Below are 26,020 nucleotides of genomic sequence, written 5' to 3' on the forward strand. Positions count from 1 at the left end.
ATGTCGGCGGCGGGCGGCGGTTCTTGCGGGCCGGGCGCCGCGGCCTGTGGCGGGGGCGCGGTAGGCTCGGCCTCGGCGGCGGGTGGCGGGGTCTCCATGTTCCGCTGGCTGGAGGTGCTGGAGAAGGAGTTCGACAAGGCCTTCGTGGACGTGGACCTGCTGCTGGGCGAGATCGACCCGGACCAGGCCGACATCACCTACGAGGGGCGGCAGAAGATGACGAGCCTCAGCTCCTGCTTCGCCCAGCTCTGCCACAAGGCGCAGACCGTGTCCCAGATCAACCACAAGCTGGAGGTGAGGGAAGGAGGGCGGAAGGGAGGAAGGGGGGCGGAGGAGGCCCTCGGGGACTTCTGGTTGGGGCGGTGGGCTGCTACCGTCGGTTTCTTGCTGGTCTGGTGATGCATCCCTCCCCGGCCGCGCCCGGTGTTGGGGTGTCCGGCCAGGACCATGCCCTGCCCGGGGTGGCAGCGAGAGCCCCTCCTGTGTCCTGCGGCTGCTGGGCACCGTCCTGGGGGACGGCTGGGGAGGGTTATAACCTGGGAGGCTGTGTCCAGCTCTCTGGGATTCAGGCCTGGCCATGCTGATCCTCTGGTTTTGGTTATTATGGCGTGGGTATGAAGAGGTGCGTGCCAAAAGAAGTTCTCTTTGATGTTGAAAGCAGCAGTCTTGAGCAACAGATGCCATTGACTGGTCTTCTATTTGCATTATATCCCTAGTGAGCTTGGAAAGCCTTTTAAAAATGGGACAGAGATTTATGATCAAGGTGATTAAAGCTTATAGTCAGTCATCAAATGAGGATGTTATTTCTGTTCATAAGTAAATGAAACTGAAAAATGGATTTGGGATGGATTTTGACAGGTCATTCTGCCCTTTCAAACTCTGAGGCAGATAAAATAGCTTTGTCAAACTTAGTGCCAGAAAACTAATCGTGAAGATCGCAGACTTTGAGGAGAGTAACAACTGTCCTTAATGTTGGAGAGTCTTCTTCATGCCTAATCCAGCCCTTTGGTCAGGGTGGGAAGAAAGAAGCATCAGCTGGAGCCAAGCTGTCTGGTTCTGATGCTGCTCAGGAAGTAGGGCTGCAAGCTCTGCTGACTTGTGCTAGACCTGAAGTGCTCTGGAAGGAGATTCTGGGCAACTTTACAGTGCTGTTGTGTCAATCGTAAGTGTTCAGCCTGAGTAGTCTTTTGTCTAGTAGAGCATGTCATTTGTCTCATCCTTAACAGGTGTGGATGTTAAATGCCCTCTTGTCTGTCTGTTACATATTAGAAGACTGTTATGTCTTCCCTGGGCTAAAACCCTCCAGTTTCTTCAGTATCTCCCGTAGGCTATACTCTTTAATGTTGCTTGTTCTACTAACATTTATGGGAGGAGGGGGAAAAGTTCTTCAAAACCATGGAGATACGTGTTTTGTAAGATCTTAGACAAGTAAACCAGAGAATTCAGTTCATTCAGTCCTTCATGCTATTACAATAAAGGAATTGAAGTTTCTTCAAACAGTAGTAGCCTGCTCTTCTGAAGCGCTGCCTTGCAGTAGGAAGTAAGTAAATTGGCTTTGGTTTTCATCGTGTTTCTTCCTGGTATGAAGACACTGTTATGCAAAATAGCCTGTAGAGTTTAACAGAGGAACAGAGTTTCTCAGAGTAGAACAAAGACCTCATTAAACTAGGATTTGTTTCATTGCAGTTTATTTTACCAGAGTATTTACTGTAGTGAAATGTTCATGATATTCTTTGTGGTTTTATTGCGGTGCTGTCATATACATTTCAGTATGGGTATGTGTATATACTATCGACCTATACAGTAAGCTTACTTGTATAGGCATAGTAAAGTAAGATTTATGGTTTCATAGTGGACAATCTGGTATTTACTGCATATTACACAGGGATAGTGGGTGTTTTCCTAGGGAACATGCTTTGACCAGGGGTTTGGACTCGATCTCTTGAGGTCACTTCCACCCCCTACAATTCTGTGAATCTCTTCTGTGCAGACTGCAAAACAGATGACTTTCAGGTTATTTTAAGAGAATGAGTCCATGTTTGGCAAAATCATTTGATACTGAGAATTCTGAGTACTTTAGAAGTAAGTAGAGTCTTTTATTTTTCAAAATATCTTTATTACTGATACTAGAATTAATCCTCATACCTCTAAAGGGGTTTTTATCTTTCAAACAGACCATCTGAAGATTATAGCGTTGTCTTGAAGGTTGTTAATTTTAAGACCTCGTGATTATTAGTGTTATAAACTTGAAACGAAAACCGCTGTTTAAAACCTCCAAAAGATGGAGCTGCTCTGTTCAGTGTCTTGTCTTTTCACATGTGCAGATGTCTAGCCAGAAGCCTCAGTGTCCAGAATTAAGGGTATAGTTACATATTTTGAAGGAAGTCACTAACCTTAATACTGCAGTTTAGGTTGTGATCAGTGGATTTACTTCTCTTTTTATATATATATATATATAACACAAGTTACCAGGTTTCTTTTAAAACTGCAGTAATTCCTTAATAGCTCACAATTGCAGCTTTAAAGTGCTCATGAATTTTACAACAAAGCTTTCATCACATTCATAATGCGAATAGGTGTCATTACTCATAGTTTACTTAGGTTCAAATGCTTATTCTAGCCAATAATTTAAATCCATCTTCAGAAATATGCCTTTTTTGGATTGAAGTAATACTTTGAATGTGTAAGTGATTATTACAGGCTAAGACTTTACTCCTGCAGCTGTGTTTCCCTGCTCTTGTCTTACTGGAGAAGTAATATTATTACCTAAAGGAAAATCAAATAGTAAAAAATGATGAATGTCATTCTGCTCCTTGTGGGTTCCGTTTCCTTGACCAGAATTGTCAGGTCTTAGTACAATATTACAGATGAGAATAAAGAAATGCGGTTCACACTTTGATTCATTCTCTTTATCAGCTTAATATGCATTCTCTGATTGATATAATTGCTTTTAAGAGGCACAGCTTAGTTGGTTTGGTGGCTGGGAGCTCCTGCTGCAGGACTTAAATGCAAAAAATAAAATATACGTGTTTTGGCATTGTTTGTGTGTGCCTACTGATAGAAATGGGAGTTTAGGTAAAATACTGTGTGAGGGAGGTTTCTGAATAGTGGAAGAAGTATTCCAGGCAGACTGTAGTTTCCAAAGAGAGGGCTGTATGTTGCTGGTGCAGGATGTTATTTTTAGAAGGAACCTGAACTAAGAGGCACAGTGAATGTTGTGCTTTAGAGTGGTGAGAGCTTATAAACATACTACTGCTCTAATAACATTTGCAGCCCTAAATTCAACTAATTAAACCAAACGGAAGGAGGATTTGTTTTCATATTTTTCCTGATGGTTGCAGTAGGACAGAGTCGAATTAAATTACCTTATCAAAGGGGCAGAAAAAGTGGTAGGTGATTAAACCCCACTGTCTTCTCTGAGATCAGCTTCACTTCAGTATGAACAAAGGAAGAAGTGTATCTTGATGGAGCGCAGTGAGGGCCTCAGGTGGTTAGAACAAAAGGAGACAACAACGGTTTTAAAGGAGAGACTTTTTTTTTTGGTGATACTCTGTGTCTCAGAAAGCATTATAAATCAGCAGATGCTGCCAGTCAGTGTGTGGGGTTTTGGTAGATCCTTTGATTGAAAGGAAATGCATAGGTTTTGTCTTTTCCTGTTTGAATGTCACTTGAGATGAAAAAATTACATGATGCTGACTGTGGCATTGTCTAAATGTCCAGTTCCAAAAAATAAAAGTTCTGTATAGTGCAGCTTTGTAAAGGTAAAGGGAGTAGGTCAGTGTGCCAGTGAAAACTGAGCTTGACTTTAACTCTGGTGCTTTGACTGCCAATTTGATCCTGTAATTTAAATGACCAAGCTAGAAAGGAATGTCTGGTAGAGCACACCCTGTGTCTTGGCAGTTGCCTTAAGCCAATGTACATGCTAAATTTAAGGAAAATATTTAAGTATATATCTAAAAAGTTAATGGCCTATGTAGTTTTATGTCCTTGATGAACTTGGGATCAGTTAGGTGGTACAGAGGAACATGTTTCTGTAAGCTAAATTCTTCTGTAACTAACTTGTTTCTGTATCAGCGAAATCATATGTAGTATTATCTACGTAATCTGTGTGATCTGAAGATCCCTATTGAAAAAAACCCAAAATCCCAAACAAAAAATCCTACACACAACCCCCACCCAAACCAGATTTTTTTCCCCCCTTCTCTCCTTTGCTTTGTGTGTCTGTTGAAGTCTGATATATTCCTTTGCCTTATGACAGATGTGACTGTAAAACTGGGAGTGTCAGTAACTTCGTAAGAAAATTGTTTAATTTTTTCAAATGCCATAAAGATATCTGGTATTGACTGAGATTTTTAAATTTTTTTAAATACACTTCTAGCTGTCAATACCTTTTTCCTTATGAGGTAGAATTCTGTTGGTACTAGATAGAAGGTGATCTTTTGGAAAATCAATTGAATGAGATTGGATCCAGTTAATTTTGTATTCGAAAATATGAGCAGTTTTCTGCTATTTGGGAGTACAGGTTTGCATAAATATTCCAGTTGGCTTATTTACTAAATCGTCATTGGTTTTATACACTTAACTTCTTTCACAATAATCATGCCTTTTTTACAGGGGTCACCTATACTTAATTCATATATTCCTGTATCAGAAGCTCTAGAATTCTCTGTGAGTTTAGTTAGCTTACTTTAGTTCCAGTCAGCATGTAGTAAAGTGTTTTCCTTTTTTCTGGCTCATTCATTGGGGGGTTTGCCAGAGAGTAAGAGATAGGGAACCAGTATTTGAGCTGTTTTAGGTTGTATTTCTTAGTTTTATGTATTGAATTATGTTGCATAGCTAGCATGACTTTCAAAATAATGGCAGTGATGGCTATCAGTATGACTCGTAAAAAACGGGTTAGTGTTGCCTTTATAAGCAACTAGAAGGAAGGGCAACCTGAACAGAATTCTTTGTGAAGTAGACAGAAATTTGGCCCTGGCAGCAATGTGTATAATCAGTGATTTAAAAAAGAAAATTAAAAAAAATTGCACTTCTGTAAGTAGGTGCAAACAGAATGATACCATCAAATACAAGGTAAAACAGTGGCAATAAACATTATGTAAAGCAAATGGAAAACAGTAATAGGTTGCTGCAGTCACAGGTGGTTTAGTGATAGAGATGAAAAAGGTCAGTGACTGGCATGAAACTTTTGGTTGGTGTATCTGTTTATGTAAATTGAAACCCAATTTGTAAGATGCATTGCATGTGTTATTATGTTATCTCTTAATTGTTGGGAGAAAACTGTGCAAATAATTACATAGCCAGAACGGATTTCAGCAGAGAAGATGAAGAAGTATGAATGTTGTTTTGCATCCTTTTAATTTGCTTGCCAGTCTTCTGAATGTTTAATTAGGGCTAGAAGGGAATCTGAGAAACTGGGCGATTCATTTCTAGATGTCTCATGTGCTTTCTGTTCTGTATGGGACATATTAAAGATGGACTAAATTAATTTATGATTCATTTGAGTGTTCAGTTTCATGCACTGCATTTCTATCAAGACTACCCACATAGCTGTGGGACTGTAGTTTTTATTATGGGAATCAGTAGTCACAGGTTTTGTCGTTCATGTTTGTATTAGCCACATGATAAAAACCCTTTTGTTAAATTTAAAGCTTTAACTAAAAAAACTTAAACAAAACATGTCTCTCTTTGAGGCCACAGTAATAATGAAATAAAGACTTTTAATTTAATTTTTTAAAATTGTAAGTAGGGCCTATTAAAATAACTTCTTGAGACAAGCTGGTCATTTTCATCATTGACAAGTGGCAAGCGTTCTTTGGTTGTGTTGAAATCGGGAAGGGCAGGGGGGGAGTTTAACAAGAAAAATTGTGGTTCCCAAGTGTACAATTTATTCAGAAACTCACATTTTGCACAGTGCTGTCACGTGGCTTCGTTTTGCAAGGAGCACAGTGAGATTAATAGGGGCTGTGATCTGTTTCATGGTTCCTCATTCAAACCAGTCCGTTAAACTTAATAGAGTTGCGTGAGAAATTGCTGCAATTAGAGAATACTTCAGTGCTTTGGATACTTCTAAAGGCTGGTGCTGAAGTTAAGAGTCCCCAGGAAAACTTGCTCTGATGTGGGCTGCTTGGTTCACATCTGTGTAGACAGGCGCTTGTGTTGCTGAGTGAGCACCGCTTGCTGTATCTGGTGTCTGTGAGTATACTTCGGCCTCGGGCTGTAGGAGCTACAGCTGTCATGTCTTGAAAAATGGCTTTCTATCCTGCAGTTGTGTAATGTTATGGGAACACTTAGGAATAATGATTTCATTGTTTGTGAAGCATGATTAGGTTGGGGGTTTTTAACCTACTTTTGCCTTTAAGCAACATTTCTGTCTCTAAAAAAAATGCCCCCAAAATGTAATGCTAAGCAAACATGCTACTGTTCTATCTTGGTATTTATATATTTTATGCATACTGAGGCAGAAGCCACAAAGCAATTGCAGCATTGTAGTGTGCTCTATTGTATTTTGTGATCCATGATCCATTAGCCTTTAAGTCAGAACACTAATAGTCCTGACCAGGACTTAATGTTTAAATACAGAAATGCATATATTGGTAACATTTCAAGCATAAATTATGTGAGGATACTCCACTGAAGAAGCCAAGACACCTCTTATACTTTATTTGTCTATGAATTTTGGTTTGATCCCATGGCAAGATTCCTAGGGAATCTCCTCTTCTAAAATCAGCTATTAAAATATACGTACTGGCTGTGTTTTGTTGGTAACAGAATCAGTGGAGCTTGCAAAATCTCACTTCCTACTAGTCTGTAGGCAATGATTAGTCCGAATGCAAATGTTGAGCACTTTCTTGAGTCACTAAGACCTTCCAGTTCAGGTACCCCCAGTTCTGTCCCATGATCTGTGAGTTCCCACACCACAGCATCCTTTGACTTTCCATCCGCGGGTGCTTCTGGTTAGTTAGCTGGGATGAGAGGCAGCGTCACAATTGCTAGCTCAGGTCTGTGCCTGTGGTGCCTACCCACCACGCTGTTTGCTCTTGTCTCTGGGTGGATTAAACAAACTGGCAAAGGTCTGACTCTTTCTATTTCTCCCTTTGTGAAGGCACCAGTCCGTCTGTCTTTCCTACTGAGCAGCTGTTTTGCACAACACTTGTCTATTGTGGGAACTTTACTCATACACACCTTCAGCCCGCTAATTAATTTGTTTGAATTTTGAAAACAGATTTAGTTCCAACCAACAAGGAGGGAAGGCAAAATGGAGAGAAATGTGCGTGTGTGGATGAAATGATGGCACTAGGCTGCCTTGTTTAGGAAATTCAGATAGAAATGGTGAAATGTTACCAGTTTCTGTGATTATTATTTTTTTCATTGCTAGTCGCTTGTATTCAGCACTTCTTGAAGTCCTAGCTGCTGGCATCTAGAAATGCTACAGTGGGAAAAAAACCCGAACAAACCATCTTTCATTTAAAAAAGACAGTTTTCAGACTTTTCTGAGTTTAGAAGGCTTGGTATGAGAGTGAATTAGCTGCACCCTAGAGGCCTGAAATGAAAGGAAAATGAGAAAAATCTTTAAAGAATATTCGCTACTTTAAAGGCGTTTGATGAGTGCTTGGCTTCTGACTTTTAGTCACTGGAGGCTGGTAATACAGTGAATATTTTTGTATTTATCTAGCTTTCCTTTGCTGAAAAACATGTGTTTTCTAATATGCCCATTATTTTTCGTTATTTTTTTAATTTTTTTTTTTTTAGCTAGAAATTAATGCACTGAAAACTGCATCTTTATTCTTTGTTTCTAAGTTTTCAAGGCCAGGTTGGATGAGGCTTTGGGCAACCTGGTCTAGCCTAGTGGAGGGTGTCCCTGCCCATAGAAGGGGTTTGGAACTAGATGATCTTAAAGCTCCTTTCTAACCTGAAGCAGTCTGTGATTCTGTGATGTTGAGGGAATTCCAGTGGTTTTCTCATTGAATTTGGCCTGGTGAAGAATGCCACTGCCTTGTCCTAGCATTATGCAGTCCTATTCTGATTCATCCCAGCTCTTTTCTGGGTCGTTATGTCTGAGCAGTGGGTAAGTCTTAGGTATTTTCTTCCATCTCTTAGCTCAAGTAAAACTTTTGTCTGTACTGCAGGAATTATGGCACAAAAACAAACAAAAAAAGCTTTTCCCAAAGCTAAAAGCACTGTTGTTACTTTACCCAGCAAAGCCATCTCTCTGCCCTCCACTCACCTGCAACTGGTTTCCCTTTCAGCGCAAGAGGTAGATTGTTTCTTGTCAGCATGGTATGTTAGTCACCACCATCCCTCTCCCTTTCTCTGTGTGTACTCCTGGGATGCTTTAGATCTCAGAGGCTGCGGTGCTGCTGTCGCCTGACGCCGCATTCAAGCCGCGATGGTTATAAGAACTGGTAACTGGGGGTTCAGCATGCCATCTGTCTACTTCCTGTTGTGCAGTTCTGTACATAAGCACCTCTGTGTTTGTCATTCTCTTTCCTCTTACATTTATTGATCGCTTCCTTCATCTATTTACATTGTAAGTTGTTCAGGGCAAGGTCCACGTTTTATTCTTCATGCTCTACAGACTTGGCGTTGGATGCTTTGAGTGTGGCTCAGAGGTCTTATAAAATATATTTTTGTGTAGTTAGTCTGACAATCCCTTTTCTATGAAAAAATGTGCACTTGGATGAATAAGTTGGTTGTTTTTATGAAAGTTCAGACTGACATGAAAAAAAATTATGTGATGCAAAATAATCAGAATAGACCTCAATGATGTTTATTTTGATTTGAAGGCTCAAAGCTCTCTCCCTTCTAATAAAAACCACTGGTTAAGACTTCAAGAACTCCGTGACTCTCAGTGAAATCAATCTCAGCACTTCAGCTGAAATCGATTATATTGACAGTTTAAAATACATATGATGTCATTTGTATCAAACCCAGCTCTTTGATAACTCATAACCACTTGAACAGGAATTAACTGTTGTTTAAAAATAGAAGGATGTTGTGTCTGAACTGTTTTGTCTAGAGATTTTTTTTTAATTTTGCCATAATGGTTTCAAATGCTCTGCAGAGTAATTGTTGTTAAATTACATGATTTATTTTCTTTTATATCTTAGAGAAAAAATGTAATTTATAAATTCTGTAGTTAGTTCAAATTTTGTGTTAATTTTCATAGGTGTAAAACCTCTGTGAGATAGAAACTACCTGGTAAATGGTAAAATATGCCCCAAAATTGAGCAATTAGCCTTTCAAAATTATTCTTTTGCTGTCATCTGTCTGTTAGATTGTTTGAAAGATAAATACTGAGCTTTACTGTTTGATTATTTTGATGAAGATCTGCAATTTACTTGAAATATAGACTTTTATTTAGAGTTAGAGGTAGCTTGAGTATAGACCAGTGGAGTGACAATCTGAAACAGCAGATCTTTCTGAGATAGCGTGTGTTTACTGGAACTTTGTGGAGGAAAAGAACAGACTTACAAGATTACCTCTGCTCCCTCCACCCCAGACAGATCAGATCAGTATTAAAGGAGAAAAAAGGCAAGAAACCCAAGTAGGTCTTTTATAGTTGACAGCGTATGGATTGTAACTGGGACAGTAAATACAAATAAATTAACAGTAATGTGTCCCAAAAGTGTTGATAAATTGGAGAACATGCTTGAATGAGTCTGGCTTGTGGTTTGGGGTTTTTTTCTTAGTCATTTCCATAGTGTCTCATTTAGGTAACTTCTCAGAGTTCTCAGCAGCCAGTACTGAATGGAGAGGTTTCTCAGAAAACCTGCTTAGTCACCACTGGAACCAGAGTGGTGGGAAAAGTGGAGCATTGAAACAAACAGTCTGACTTCCTCTAGTGAAGAAGAAATTTGGTTATTTTCTGGTTTATTTCAGTAAGCTTTGGCTTCCCTTGTAAGGCCCAGACCAGGTGCTTCCCATTGTCATTGGTGCCCAACTCCAGTTACGGATCTTGGTCTCAGAAAAGTAACCAAGACTTCAGTGAGACACAAATGAACATATCTCAAAAGGCATTCACCTTACCAATGCACGTCAGAATAAAAGGCTGTGCAAATTCTGTCTCTCATCCTGTCTGATTCTCCATTTCTCTGTCCATCTGTAGAGCTAGATGTAGGTTTTCATCATTAAATCATATGTCCGTGAGCCACAGTCCAGTCCTGTTGCTAACTGTGTGTTGACTGGGGTGTAGACTCACAGAATCTCTAAGGTTGGAAAAGACCTCCAGGATCTTCTAGTCCAACTGTGCCCCTACCATCTGTATTACTCACTAAACGATGTCCCTAAGTACCTCATCCAGTCTTTCCTTGAACACCCTGAGGAACAATGACTCCACCACCTCTCTGGGCAACCTGTTCCAATGCCTAACCACTCCTTTGAGAAGAAACTTCTCCCAATTTCTAACCTGAGCCTCCCTTGGCACAGCTTGCAGCCATTCCCTCTTGTCCTGTCGCTTCTTATCTGTGAGAAAAGCCTGGTTCCCAGCTCACCACAACCTCCGTTCAGGCAGTTCTAGAGAGCAATAAGATCTCCTCTGAGCCGCCTCTTCTCCAGGCTAAACAGTGCCAGTTCTCTCAGCTACTCCTTGTAAGGCTTGTGTTCCAGACCCTTCACCAGCTTCATTGCACTTCTCTGGACACACTTCAGGGCCTCAATGTCTTTCCTGTAGTGAGGGGCCCAAAACTGAACACAGTATTTGAGGTAGGGCTTCACCAGAGACGAATACAAGGGTAAGGATCACCTCCCTGGACCTTCTGGCTGTGCTGTTCCTGATACAAGCCATGATGCCATTGGTCTTCTTGGGCATCTGCGTACACTGCTGGCTCATGTTCAGGTGAGTGTCAACCAACCCCTCTAGATCCTTTTCCTCTGTGCAGCTTTCCAGCCACTCTGCCCCAAACATGTAACATTCCTTGGGGTTATGACCAAAGTGCAGGATCTGGCACTTTGCCATGTTAAACTTCATCCCATTGGCCTCTGCTCATCGATTCAACCTGCCCAGGTCTCTCTGGAGGGCCTTCCTACCCTCTGGCAGATTGACACTTCCCTCCAGCTTGGTATCATCTGCAAACTTACTGAGGGTGCCCTCAATTCCCTGATCCAAATCATCAGTGAAGATATTAAAGAGGATGGGCCCCAGTACTGACCCCTGGGGAACACCACTTGTGACTGATCACCAGTTCGAGTGTTAGCTTGCAGCGAGGTATGTGCTAATGAGTGATAATTGCAGAGCTGTATACTGCCCTGAAGAGAGAAGAGTGCATCTTCTGGATGAATCAGCAAGGTACTGGTAAAGGATGTTAGGAAAGTAAATATATTCTGCCTTCTCCTCAACCTCTGCCCCTTACTGTTCTCCAGTTGAAGTTTCTGTTCTCGATTTTTTTTTTGTGGTGGCTCTTTCTAATCTCTCCTAATCATGGAGCTCGATAGTCTCTAGTCTGGAGGGGTTCATTACTTCTGCCCCAGTGGGCTTCCCCACAAATTTTGTATCTCATGCAGGTGACCCTCTGTAACCGGTGTAACCCCAGCCCAAAACCAAGCACCACGCAGCTGCTCTCTAGCTTGCTTCTCACCCTCAGGAGAGATGAGGAGGAGGAGAATGGGGAAAAAAACCTCACGGGCTGAGATAAAGACAGTCTCATAGGATAACAAAGGAAGAGAGTAATAGTAGTAGTAATAATAATAATAAGTAAAACAAGTGATGCTCAATTGAGCTCACCATATACAGAAGGAAAAAAACCCAAACAAACCCAACAAAACCCAATCCCAACACCCAGTCTGTTTCCAGCAGCAGACCTGCCTCCCAACCAGCTTCTCTTGTTCTATACAGAGTGTGACATTAAATAGTAGGGAATGTCCCTTTGGCCAGCCTGGGCCAGCTATCCTGGCCAGGCTCTCACAGCTGCTTCTGCACCTGGCCTGGGGAGCTGAAAAGTCCATGTTTAGATACTAAAATTACACAACAACAACTAAACCCATTGGTGTGTTCACAACATTATTCTCATCCTAAACCCAAAACACAGCTACTAGAAAGAGAATTAACTCTAGCTCAGCCAAAACTAGGGCACCTTCATTATATCTCGTTTGACAGGCTTGTTGGAAAGTGCATCCAGAAAGCTACCAATTAAAGGATTGGTATGGTTGCTTGTGCATCATTAATTTATCCTTGTTGTGCTTATGCAAATTGAAACATTATATAATCTGACACCATCTTTTTCTCTAGACCTCCTGCCTCATGCAGTGCATGGTGCTTTCTGAAGGCATGGCTGTATTGATAGATAGGTCATGTTTCTGCTCATCATTTCTTTTGCTGTTCCTGCTTCCTCGTTTTTTTACTGAGTAGCTTCCAAAATTGAATGTAGAGCTGTTGATTTTCCAATGATCTTTTCATATGATTCCTTTATAACAAAGGGAGAGAATGTGGATAAAGCCCAGTGCTAGTAAGTGTAATATAAAGGAGAATGAAGTGAGATGGCCAAGCTGTGAGAGGCAGAACTTCTGTGAAGTAATGCAAAGATTTGTCAGCCTTCATAGCAGTAGATCACAAGATTTGAAACCAACTTGCTGTTTTCTTTTCAGTGTGACTCTTATATCTGCCCCTGTTTCTGAGCATAGATTTATGGCTTTTCATAATGTGTAAACAGATTACTTCATGATGTGTGCTCATAGCATTTCTCATTTTGTTCTTGTTATTACTAAACCAGCAGGATGTGAATTTAAATCCTGGGTCAGATGTAGAGTACTATATTTTTCATTATGATTTTGACAGTCTCCTTGTGATCCCTTTGGAGCATCATGCATATCATGAAACTGGTAGCCATCATTCTTGCATCTTTGTAATTTACACAAGGAAAATAACTTCTTTTTTTGTTTGTTTTTCTTTTTTCTCTCCCCCCTCCTCCCCACGAACTCTATTCTGTTCTTTCATTCTCTAGTAGGTGAGGCTGGACAACGTCAAATGTGTAGTTCATCTGTTCTGCCACTTCCTGCTTCTTCAGGTCTTTTGGATTAGGAGGGATGAGTGTGTCTGTGTACAAAAAGTAATGAAAGTTAGTCTGTTAGCTTGTTGTACCTGTTTGAAAGGAGGAAGACACTAGTGGTCTCTTTTTAAAAATAGAAGTAATATCATTATACATTTTATAGTAAGAACAAATAATAAAACAGGAGTAATATTTTTATAAATTATGTGAAATTGTGACTGGGTCAAACTGTAACTTTGTTTTTAAGGTTGTAGTCTTCTGCTCTGAACTGTATCATCTGCTCTGTACTGTATCATCACCTCTTATGCTGATGAATTATTTTTTGTATCATCACCTCTTATGCTGATGAATTATTTTTTTATTGTTACTTTGAGGCATTTGCTTTAGACTTTAGCAGTAGGAGAACAATGCAGTTTTATAAGTAGATATATACCCCATTTCTCTTTAAAATAGCTGGTTTTATGGTATTTTAATTATCCTTTTAGTGTAGAAGGCATTTTCTTTTTTAGAGTTCTGTGAGCATTTACAAGTTACTGAGGTGTTTTGTTGTTCTGGCAGTTGGAAGGTGGAAGTGCACACACAGCCCCATTCTCTGACCAAAAGTAAATGCTAACTGGGTTTGTTGAGGTGCTGTGTAAGCGTACAGAGAGGTGATTCCACTCTGCTCTTGGGAGTCTGATCTGAAATCAGCAGAGCTGAATCATGGGTGGAATGTCTTCCACTCTCTGGTCCTGGAGTTGTGGGCTGAGGGGGCATAGCTGGGGGCAGGAAGAGAGATCATTCTTGGCAGCTTCAAGCTGGAGATTGGCTTGACCCCTTTCATCAATTTGCACTCTAATTGAGGTGCTCTGAATCACCTCTGGAAGAGCCCACTTAAATCTGATAACTATGCTGGAAGCTTAAGGAGGCTGTCCCATCTAAATTAGGTACCTAAAGTTAGACCCTGTAAGTGCTCCCCACTGGTAGGCAAATCCTTCTGGCTTTTTTTTTTAAAGATTATTAAAAAAAAACCCAACCAAAAAGCCCCACCCAAACAACACTACTTTAAAAGACCTTTTAAAGCAGTGATTTCTGTAGTTGAATGGGAGGATTGTTGGCTTGCTGTTTGATATTCAGTGTAAATTTGAATATTAATGTAATGTTATTAAATTATCTAAAATACCCTACCTGAATATGCAAGTTTGGCTTATTGGGGGGTGGGTGGTTTGGGGGTATTTTTAAGAATCAGGGACTTTTCTGTTTTGCTTTTTACTTCCAATTTTTTGAAAGCAAAACCATAATCTGGGAATTTACCTAAAAATACTAAGCATGATCAAAATTCCCTGCCTCTTGAGATCATCTTCTGTGCTTCTTTTGGCAAATAGTAGCTTTAAAGCTTATATGACTGTTTGTGTGTGTATATATATATTTATATATAAACATGTTTATCTTGCACTACATGAACTTAAGGATAACAAGTGACCTGGTAAACACGTTAGGACCTGTGCTTTTATTCCAGATGAGCATGTAAACTGTGTTTACAGTGTTTCAAACCCACTTTTTAACTATTGCTGGCTTCCTACAAATGTATTTCAGAGGCATGTTAATTCATGGATTCTGGTTTGCCCACCTCATTTACAATTTCATTTAAGCTGTCGATAACAGACTGCTTGCAAATCAGGTTATTTGATTTCAGCATTGCATTAAATACTTGTAATTTTACTTTGATCCATTTTTTTTTAAAAATAAGATTTAATATTTTAAATTTTTTTAGATTATGTTTACACTACTGTGATTGTAAATCTCTTATGTAGGTTTAATGCCATTGCTCTGTTTTGGGGTGGGCATCATCATTGTCTGTGCAAGGAAAAACCCAGCTGCCTTTAATTTCAGCAGTGTGAGTGTTTGATGCTGGGTCTGGTGGCAGTATCCAGGGAGTAGAAACGCCTGCAAATGATCCAGTTGTAGAGGAACTTGTGACAACATATGTTCTTATCTGTATTACACCACGTATAGCACATATGTGCCAGCAAATGATGTATCTGTGTATCTCAGTTCTGATGACCCCATTTAGGCGTTGCTCTAAATACGATGCTGGATTATGTCTTCACAGGCACAGTTAGTGGATCTGAAGTCTGAACTGACAGAAACACAGGCAGAGAAAGTGGTACTGGAAAAGGAAGTGCATGATCAACTTTTGCAACTCCACGCTGTTCAACTTCAGCTACATGCCAAAACTGGTCAGAATGTTGATTCTGGGGCAATTAAGGCGAAACTGGTGAGTATGGTGGCTTGAATGGAGGATTATGTTTTACTTTTCCCTCTCCTGGCTGACGTTCGTCCTTGGAAGGTGCTGATAAACTGGCTGCACGTTTTCATGTCTAAAATGTTAGTGTGTTAATTTTTTCCTTTTTAAATAACATTTATGGTTGCTTTTTAGCAACCATTAACATTAACATAAATAACATCAGAATAATTAATAATTTAAGAAGTTGTTCTTATGCAAACCATTTTTTCATTGTTTCTTAAGAAAGTATTTTGGTGGTTTATAAAACTTCTCTGGAGACAGAAGTGGCAAAAGGTAACAGCTTCCAATACATAAATACAACCAAATCTTCATGTATCTTAAAAAAGCCTGAGGTACTCCAGGTCTATTGCTTTTATTGTAGTTATACTCTGAGAGTAAGACTGGGAATGTTTTGCCATATAGAAAGAGGGTAGGCAGCATCACAGTCCTCCCTCTGTTGGCATTCTTTGCCTTTAAGAACGCTGCAGATGCACCTGTGGTGCTGTGGGTTGCTACGTGCAGCAGACTGCCATAAAAGAACTCAGTAAGCCACAGACAGTAGGATGGGTGTTGTAGAAACAAAGCCCCCCAAAAGTAAACAATAATCAATCTGTGCAATTAGTTGGTGTTGACTGATAACCAGAAAGTTGTTGGTCTTGTTACTAGCCACAGCACAGATGCAGGCTCTCATACTGAGACTACAGGAATTAGATAAGTACTGTTGTATACAGATTGTTGTTTCTAAGTGTTGGCCTAAATCAAAGTCTGGCTCTATAGTTGCTTTTAAAATAGCTTCACAGCTTGGTTGCAAATACCTAGTCCCAACATATATAGGACATTAGATTAGTCTCCTCTGCTATTTTGCCTGGCTAATTAATGTATGATAAAGCACAGTAATGGGCTATAAAGCTTAAAGGCTGAATTACAGGAGTAACCCCAATTCTTCCCATTTCAGATCCAAAAGCTGTAAATGAATTACTGTGTTCCTAGGGCTACATACATGCATATTCAGTATAAGAGTAATGTTTTCTGGGTTGTCTGCACATAATGTATTCTGTACTGAGTTACTAAGCATGATAAAATGTCTTCAGAGCTGTTAATAATTTTATGGCCCTGTAAATAAGTGTTAAGTAAATATCACCAGCGTTTTCTAAGTGTGAGGCTCCGGTATTAAATGTAGCAACTTCTTTAACCCAACACATCACTGAGTGATTTTAGTCCCTAAACTTTATTAGTGAGGCTTAACTTTTGAGTGACACAGAGAGAATTACTTTTAACCTTTTTATTTCTTCTTACCTTGTCATAAACAGTTTTAGAAGATACGTTAAATCTCCATGCTATTAACAGCAGTCTTTCCCACAGGTGACAATAAATACATTTTACTTGCATTGTTTCAGATTCTATCTTGTTGAAATGAAATTTATTATTAGCCTAGAATGATACTCTCTCCCTAAATCCAGTTAGTTCCTCCTTTTTTTTTAATAAACATCATGGCTAATATTTTGGGGTTGCTTTACTTTTAGGGATTTCAGAGTTCTAATGGAGAGAAACTCACTTTGAAACTGTTCTAGATATGGAAAGCTGTAAAAGTTTAGGCAGCTTGAATGAGCAAAACTGAAGCTGCTTGAATGACACCAAAATGAGAAGTCTGAGTTTTAGGTAAATAAAAACTGTCACGCTGACCTTCTGGCAGTCAGAAAGTCTCTGAGGGCAAAGAGGGACTTTGTCCAGGTAATATGCAATAGAGAAATAAAGTTCTGTGCTAGTTAAACTTCCTGATTGCTTTGTTAATTACAACCATTCTTCTTTTGTGGGTAGCCTGAGCATAGATGTATATCCTGCAAACTATAAAATTGTACCTGCTGGTGAACTAAGGCATGTGTAAATGCTTCAGATTGCTAAGCAATCAATAACATCATGTACTTTAGGAGTGGTGTAACTGCTTAGTCCAGGCACAGTAACTCCTTCTATGTAAGTGTATGAGGTTGATTAGTGGAATTTTTTTTTCTTGAGTTTCACAGTTGATACATTGCTACTTCTCCCTGTCCTTTATGTCCCTCTTGTAATAGGTTACTCTTCCTGAAAGGCAAAACCAAACCCCTAACTTTGTAACAGATGTTTTATTGCAGAATATATTTCTGTATTAGCTTCAAAACTGCTTTCATGCATTTCAGATTACCTTGCTGTTCTTTGTAGATGTTCTTGGTACATTAGGAGAAAGCATTGTTTTCAATACCACAGTAAGGTTAAAGCTTTTAATACGATTTTTCATAGCTTTAACTGCCACATACTAAAATTGCTACTAAGTATAATTATAGCAAAGTGCTTGCTCTTCATATGCCTTCTAATGAAATACACAGTCTGCTGGTAAATTTCTTTGGGAATAAGTCATTTATGTTGTTACATTTTCTTGAAGTTCTAATTGCCTGTTTCTCTAATTATGGAACTCTTTTCTTCTGTCTTAAGTCTGTCCTTTCTGTGGATGAAATGGTAAGTATTCTGACTGCCTTTTTTATGTTTAAGTAGTGCTTTTGTTTTGTGCAGCAGCTTCTGTGTGTTGGCCTCAGAAAGTAGCAAAACAGATCTGGCTTTTTCCCCTCTTTCTGTCTGTTGTCAAGATGCTGTGTAAAAAATTTTCTTTGCATTTTAAGTTTCTTTTTCTAGTTTTAGTGTCCTCTTTCCTTTGGTGTCCCTTTCCCTGTCTGTGCGTTTTTATTTATCGTGGTTACAGCTAATTTGGGGTGATAACTGACAACTTGACATTCTGAAAGATTGTTTTGGCAGTATCTCAAAAAACTTTGGGTGTTACACAATTTCTAAAACATAAACACACATCTGTGTAATATAAAGTATTTTATATATTGTTTAAAAAAAGTGATCTCTTCAGCTTTTTCTTGTCTTCCCTTTCCTCAGTGCTTTTTATGGGCATAATTTAATATAATTTACTGGGTTGTGCAGCAGCCCAAAGCATATAAACTCAGTAATTCATAGACAAGAAGAAAAAGTGATGCAAAGTTAAGTTTTATCTTTTGGTCTTTCGTAGTGATAGACCTGAAAGGTTTTTAAACAGTTTTTCCACTTTTATTATGTTTATACACCTCATTATCATTGTTCAGTATTTGCTCTTTGAAGAGTCACAGGATAGTGGCAACTGTAGCCTTTGATCTTCAACATTGCAGTTGTATTTTTGGCATTTGGGTTGGGTTTTTTTTTATATTACCAACAGAAAATACTTTTTTTTTTTTTCAATTTTGCAGAACCTATGCAATAGTATGAGTACTAAAAAGCATGAAATTGTGCTGTAACTTCCTCAATTTTTGTAAAGGTGTTTGGATATCTCACCACAGTTGGTCAGAAAAACTCGTTTGTTCAGTACTGCAAACCTTTGATTTTTTTCTTTGTGGTGATCACTTGGACAGTGAAGAATAGTGCTAAGAGTGGGTTCTGGGTGTAGTTGTCCACCTCAGTCACAGGGTCATAGTCATGAAGAAAAAATAAAAGCCATGGGATTACATTGTGCCTTGTATTTTAGGTGTGACACTTAAAATACATGACTAGAAGTGATTTGACTTAGAAGTACACCATTTGACTTTCTATGTAATTTAAATCATTAATCAAATTCAGAGAAAACAAATGGGGAGTTTTAGTCTCCATGAGAGTTTTTAAGCTGGCTACTTTGTATGAATACAGTGAAGTGTGTAAAGCAAGTACCTTGGATCTCTTTAACAATTCACTTCTCTGGGAGAGTTTGGATTTCTCCCAAGGTGTATTTCAGATACATCAAGGAACTCCTAAGTCTCTGAAGTTGTTATCTTACTAGAAAGCAGGACTGGTACATTTTAACAAATTATTAGTGAAGATGCCATGATTTTTTGGGTTTTGACTTTCATTCTGTAAATAAATTATAAAAATATCCAGTGAGGAAGAAAACGGATGTTTGAGTGGGAATAATGAACCTTCATGTATCTGGCAAATTCTAGTCTTTGTCTTGTTATGTTTACCAAATGAAAGGTGCTCTAAAAGTGAGTACATACACAAACAAGGGGCCTATACTAGAACAACATTGGCAATGCATACCTAGCTAGCCTGAGTGTTACAGGAACACTGTACCTGTACACAGACTCTCCAGATACACCGTAAAACAAGTGCTGCATCTGAACCATGACTCTTCTTACAGCTAAAGTGCATGGCAGAGGCAACACAGCATGTTGGCACTTTTGAATTCTTGTAATTGCCTTCTGGCTACTGGCAGTGGGTGTGAATTAAAATAGCCCAAGACCATCAGAATAATAAAGAGAATTGGTGTAATTTTGAAAGCTCCTGTTCTTCACATGTAGGTTAGTCAGAATTCTTGGTGTGGGAGCAACCCTGCAGTTCAGAAAGAGATCTGTTGAAGGGGTCATGGCACAAGAGAGCCCCCAACTCCAAGGTCAGAAGAGGCTTTGTGTGACAGGTTTGCCAGTGTGTGTGTGGAGTCAGACCCGACTGGAAACTGGGTCAGTATGGGAATTTCAGGGCACCCTGAGCAGTGTGCTAGGCAGTTCCTGGCAAATATGTTTATACATGTGACATGCTGCATTCACTTAGCCTGATGCAAGTGCTTCACAAGGGAGACAGTAGAGTCCATCAAGTGCTGAGTTGTCTTTCTGGCAAATAGCTCTAAGTGCCTACATACACCTGTTGTGAAAATACCTCTCTTGGGAAGGACTGGCCTTTCTTAATATCTCAAATGTGCTAATATGAGCCATATTCATGGTTTTCTATCCAGGCTTGGAATAGTCAATAAGCACATTCACAGTTTGAGAACAGATTTGTCTTGCCAGTTCTGTAAAATACTGTTTCTGTCCCATCGCTTCTCTAGTAGCACATCCTGATTTTATTTGTTCAATAGTGTAATTGGTACCAGTGCAAAGAATACTTCTGAGATACTCTGCCTTCAAAACTGTGTTGTGATGTTATGATTTCTGTTTCAGCTGACAGACATTTTTAAAAGGGAGCTGCCATCCATCCTGTCTCTACTATTTTCCTGTTTTGCAGTGTGTTTCTTTCCCCACTTTGTAAAAGGGATATATAAAAGATATAAAATAGCCAAGTAAGCAAATGTGCTCTCTTTAAAATAGATTTTGTAGAGTAGCAGTCTGAGTTGAGCAGACTAATTCCTTTGTTGCCAGTACTCTGGGTATTGGAAAAGATAATGGCTATGCTTTTTCTGTACATTTGCAAAGAACCAATATAGAAGTGATTTGTATTTCTGTAATTCCGTTTGGGGGGGAATGAAAACAAGGAAGGGTAAACTAAGGGTGCATTAAGGGTACACTTACAGTGGAGGGTTGGGTATTTTTATTTTAGTTGTTTTTTATTTAACAAAGCTATTTTGGGCTAACTTCTTTTAAGTTTTGTCAGGGCAGGCATGTCCATGTGTAGAATCTCTGGCTTTATTTTTGTGATCCTCAGAGTCTGATCTGGAAATGTCCTTGGCTGGGCATGTCTTGATTTTTGCATGTAAATAATTGCAATTTCAAGAATATATAGACTTTACATTTCCTTGACAGATTAAAAATTGGATTAAATACTTGAGGACTATATTAAATATTTTCATTTTTTAAATGATCTTCTCTCTTCTTGTATGGCTCTTCTGTTTGAACAGAGGAAAAAAGTAAGGGTGACATTCAGGCTACTTCAATTTCACCAGCTGTGTGTGACAGGGAGAAGCAGTGTTGCCAGTTGCAGTTCTTGGACTTTGATCCAGCGTATGGATTTTGTGCTAAGTAAGGAGTTGTAAACTGGGTAAAAATGAAGTCAGGAGCACAAAGTTAAATGCAAGGACTCCTCTCCCCTGAGGGGAGTATGCAAACTACTAGCTGCAGTGCCAGAGTCCCCACTTACTTTTGGTTTTTTCCTGCATGCATGTCATGTACACAGGAGAGTTACCTCACTTTGTGTTTGCAGAAACAGCTCTGTCATTATTAACTTGTATCAAAGTTTTCAACTTTCTTTTTTCCTTGTATTTTTTTTTGGTAAGGAGAGAGAACTTGAAGCCAACAAGAAAGAAAAAGTGAAAGAAGCTCAGCTGGAAGCTGAGGTGAAGTTGCTAAGGAAGGAAAATGAAGCTCTTCGGCGACACATAGCTGTGCTGCAGGCTGAAGTTTATGGAGCAAGATTGGCAGCCAAGTATTTAGATAAGGAACTAGCTGGAAGGTAAGTTATGACTAAGTAGGAGAAGTCTCACATTTGCAGTTGATTGAACAAAAGGAATAAACAGAGAATCCCCAGAGGTATTGCACTTGCACTAGTTGCTGTGTGACTGTGTGCTGTAGCCCCATGAAGTGTATCAGTTACACAGTGCGTTGGTTTTCAGTAGTAGTATAGCTTGTTTTACTTTCTTTGTTATTATTTAGGGTCCAGCAGATTCAGTTACTGGGCCGAGATATGAAGGGACCAGCTCATGACAAGCTCTGGAATCAGCTTGAAGCAGAAATACACCTTCACCGTCACAAAACTGTTATCAGAGCTTGTCGAGGTCGGAATGATCTCAAGCGACCAATGCAAGCACCTCCAGGACATGTAAGTTGAAAAGATGAGCTGTTCTGCCATAATTTCCAGCGTTTGTGGAAAATAGATGGGAGTTATTTCTTCCTTTCTGTGATTGTTTTCACTTCAGTGTTGTGTTCTTTCAAATGTCACTTCTAAATACATGATTCTTTTGTTAACTGAAGGACAGCTCCGTGCCCAGTAGCGTGTCCCTGTAAGTGACCCTGAAAGATGATAATAGTTCTTTGACTTAACCTGGGAACACTCAGTCCTTTTGAAAACTGAGCCTCTGCTCTGTGTGTATGTGTGTGTAAATGCAGCATAGTTTAGTTACCTAGATTTCAAAATGTGGAGCTAGTATATTTACAAAAATCAAGAACAGTAACACTTCTAGGATTAGATTGAACTTGAAATTAATTTCTGAAAATGTTTTGAAGTCCAGATAAATTGATGCTTTGTTAAATATTTTTTTTCCCTCCAAAAGGTCCTTTTTAAAACAAAACCTTTAAAAGCCATCTCACTGGGGGTAGCCTTGGTAGAACTTGCCTGACTTGGCACATGGCCAGTTAATCACCCCAGTGTTTAGTGCATAAACCCAAACACTTTCAGGGAAGTGTTTACTTGGATCTGTTCTGACTACCTTAGTTGGTCAGATGGCTCTTACTGCTTATGTTGCTAATTTTGTCTAAAATATTGGTGAAGAAATGTGTGTGTGTGTGTGTGATTTTTAAGGGTGTGCACAATAGCAACAGCAACTTAACGAAAGTAAAATAAACAGCGTGATTTATTTTGTCTCTCTTTAGTTTTGAATTGAATGGCTTTTAGTACAGTTTGGTTTTATTATAACAAAAATAAACTTGAGCAAGCAGCCTCTTCCTTGGGACTGTACTACATCATCATCTGTAATCTGGTTAGTTTTAAATTGCAGTTTACATCATAGGACTTTTCAGCAGTGATCAACATTCCATCTTGGAGTCCCTTATTTTTTTAATATGTGGTTGATTTCTTTCTCTTGAAGTTCAGTCCTGTGTTGTGCATCACTCAGCACTGAAGTAGTTGAAATAACTAGTCTCATCAGGAGTGCATAGTGAGGAATCTTTTCTGATTTTGTATTCTGCCTGTAAAGGGCACCATAAATCTGTCCTGCTGGGAGCTAGTTTAAAACTCTGTTGCTGGTACACTACCTGTATACTGTTTAAAAAAAAAAAAAACCCACAATGCAGAGACACATCACTTTTTGGTTTACATGTTTATATTCATGCTGTGTTTGTTTCTTACCAAACTAGGATCCTGATGCCTTAAAGAAGAGTCAAGGTGTTGGTCCAATCAGGAAAGTTTTGCTAGTTAAGGAAGACCATGAAGGACTAGGAATTTCAATCACAGTAAGTGTTTACATTTATTTTCCATGTTGTCCTCTGGATGCTCTCCAATAGTTTTGTGTCCCTCTTGTACTGTGTTGCCCAAAACTGCACACAGGACTCAAGGTGAGGCTGCACCAGTGTAGTGTAAAGCGGGACAGTCACCTCCCTGGACTGGCTGGCAGTGCCGTGTTTGATGCACCCCAGGATACAGTTGGCCCCCCTGGCTGCCTGGGCACACTGCTGGCTCATGTTTAACTTGCTGTTGACCAAGACCCCCAAATCCTTCTCAGCATGGCTTCCCTCCAGCATCTGATCCCCCAGTCCGTATGTGTAGCTGGGGTTCCCCCTTCCCAGGTGCAGAATCCAGCACTTGCCCTTGTTAAGTTAACACTGTTGGTGATTGCCCAGTGCTCTGATCTGTCCGGGTCTTCCTGTAAGGCTTCTCCACCCTCAATGGAGTCAACAGCTCCTCCCAATTTGGTGTCATCTGCAGATTTACTTAAGACAACTTCTAGTCCTGTGTCCAGGTCATTTATGAAAATGTTAAAAAGAACTGGGCCTAAAATGGAGCCCCAGGGAACCCCACTAGTTAGTGACTGGCTGCCAGCCAGATGTAACCCCATTTACTGTCACCCTCTGGCCTGACCCTTCAGCCAGTTGCCCACCCAAAGCATTATGGCTTTGGCTAGTTCTGTGCTGGACATTTTGTCCAGCAAGGGACTGAGAGACACGTCCTGCAAAGCTTACAATTTCAACTCCTGTTAGCAGATCAGCCACCCAGGAAAACTTGAGAAAAGCTATGTTAAATTTTTTGCATTAAATTTTAGAAAATTCTCACTGTTAGGCTTTTACTGTAAATATGAATATTGTTCCTTGCAAGCCCGTTAGGCTTTTTTTAATGAGGTTTTAATGTTGCCTCATCAGCTTGTAGATCACTTTATACTTCCATTATTATTCAGCATTGCCTCCTTTGACTTTTTGAGTATGTATTTGAAACTTTTTCATTCTTTTGTGGGGAGAAGGATTAAGGGAAAGATCTCATGGGCTCCTCTTAAGCATTCTTTTTTGTCTGAACCATGCTTTCTAATTTTCTAAATAGAAGGCTGAAGAAGCACATTAAGAGCATGTACCAGAATGTTGAATTTATGCTAATGGACATCTCAGCTAATTAAAAAACTTTTTTTTTTTTCCCCTTTCTTTGTTATAGGGTGGGAAGGAGCATGGTGTTCCAATATTGATCTCAGAAATCCATCCTGGACAACCAGCTGATCGGTGCGGAGGACTGCATGTCGGTGATGCTATTCTGGCAGTAAATGGAGTTAATCTAAGAGATGCAAAGCATAAAGAAGCTGTAACTATTCTTTCCCAACAGGTCAGTTGGGATTTGTTATCCATAGGCACATTTAGGTGTTTCTTGTGTTCTTCCTCTTGAATTACCTTGAATTTTAAGGTTTTAAGAACAGTGTTATGCTAAGGTACAGTGATTCCTGAAGCTGCATTACCTCACACGTAATCCTCTTATATATTTTGCAATTTAAAGGGAAGAGTGTTGGGCCAGTACTAGCTCAGTTAAACCCATGTATTGGCTAATGATTCTTTGGTAAGGCTGATGGAAATCAGCTTCTTGTATTCTCCCCCAGAAATACTTATTTAGTGATGTATATCTTACTCTTTTATGACTGGACAGCTTCAGCCAAACAATGTTTTGCATGTGTTTTGTGGTCTAGAATCTTCCTGCCTTGCTTCCTGTTTTCAGATAGTTACCAGATACGCTTAATTTATCAGAAAACTTACTCCTTAGAGGTCACTGTTTGAAACGTATTTGTCCATAACTGAGAAATTGAGGAAGCTCTGGTAAAGCTTGGCTCTGGAGTCGCACTTCTTTAGTCGGTAAAAACTTAATTCAGATACACATCCAAAATACTCAGCACAACTGTAAATGTGTTTACAACAGTAAAGTGTATTTGGCTTAATATCCTGGCTCATCTCTGCAATCCTGTTAGATAGCTGTGCGGTTGTAAGTAAATGTGTGATTGGTGTTGCCTTTTAGAGAGGTGAGATTGAGTTTGAAGTCGTGTACGTTGCTCCAGAAGTTGATTCGGATGATGAAAATGTAGAATATGAGGATGAGAGTGGACACCGTTACCGTTTGTATCTCGATGAATTAGAAGAAGGTGCAAACTCAAATTCTAATAGGAAAGATGCAAACGTGGATGTCAAACCCTCACAAGGTAAACTTTCTAAAATAAGTTACATGGGAGTTTAATTCTGAAGTCTCAATATGCAAACCAATTTCTGGAAGATACTGCTTTTATATTCATTGTAAAATTAATCTACTGTTAATTCAATTAACCTGCTAGTAGGCTGTCAGCTCTCTTGGTTGCTCCCTCACTTGTTGGCCTGGTTTACTTAATTCAGTTAATTCACCTCTATCTAATTTGGGGGGGGCAGGTTGTGGTCAGTTTTTCCCAGAGGTTGAAATTAAAATCTATTCTTATATTTTCCTGTCTCTGGTCTAGGAGTAGTTAATTCCCAGTAACACTTCTTGTTGTTGGCTGCTTCAAATACTTTTTTTTAAATAGATCAGAGAGATGTAGAAACAGTTCCTGTTTCCCTGTCCTATTCTGTTCTGCTAAAAGACTATTAGCTCTTAGTTTAGTAGTGATTTCAGCACACTTGCCTTTTCTGAAAGAAGGCTCGCTGATTTGTCTTCTCAAGATTATTTCTCTTTCTTAAATAAAATTTCTTTTTAACTTACAGTGTTTGATAAGAAACCAGGTATTGATGGACATGAAAATGGAGACCTGGGGAATTCAGTGGAAGCACCGTTAGAAGACACTACGCCCAAATTATCCCGTTCTGCTGAGTCTTTATCCTAA

The 26,020-nt window shown here is 39.5% G+C and overlaps 1 protein-coding gene across 1 annotated transcript; it reads left to right on the forward strand.

Moving 5' to 3' along the window:
- On the forward strand, positions 1-26,020 carry GOPC (golgi associated PDZ and coiled-coil motif containing; the record flags this gene model as incomplete). The annotated part of the gene is made up of 8 exons (XM_084262293.1): positions 1-294; positions 15,076-15,249; positions 21,272-21,447; positions 21,648-21,813; positions 23,067-23,162; positions 24,349-24,513; positions 25,192-25,372; positions 25,902-26,020. 8 exons carry the CDS (start codon positions 1-3, stop codon positions 26,018-26,020), a joined length of 1,371 nt encoding a protein of 456 aa, XP_084118419.1.

Source organism: Gallinula chloropus (genome assembly GCF_964237585.1).
Source record: "Gallinula chloropus genome assembly, chromosome: 3".
NCBI classification, from domain to species: Eukaryota; Metazoa; Chordata; class Aves; order Gruiformes; family Rallidae; genus Gallinula; species Gallinula chloropus.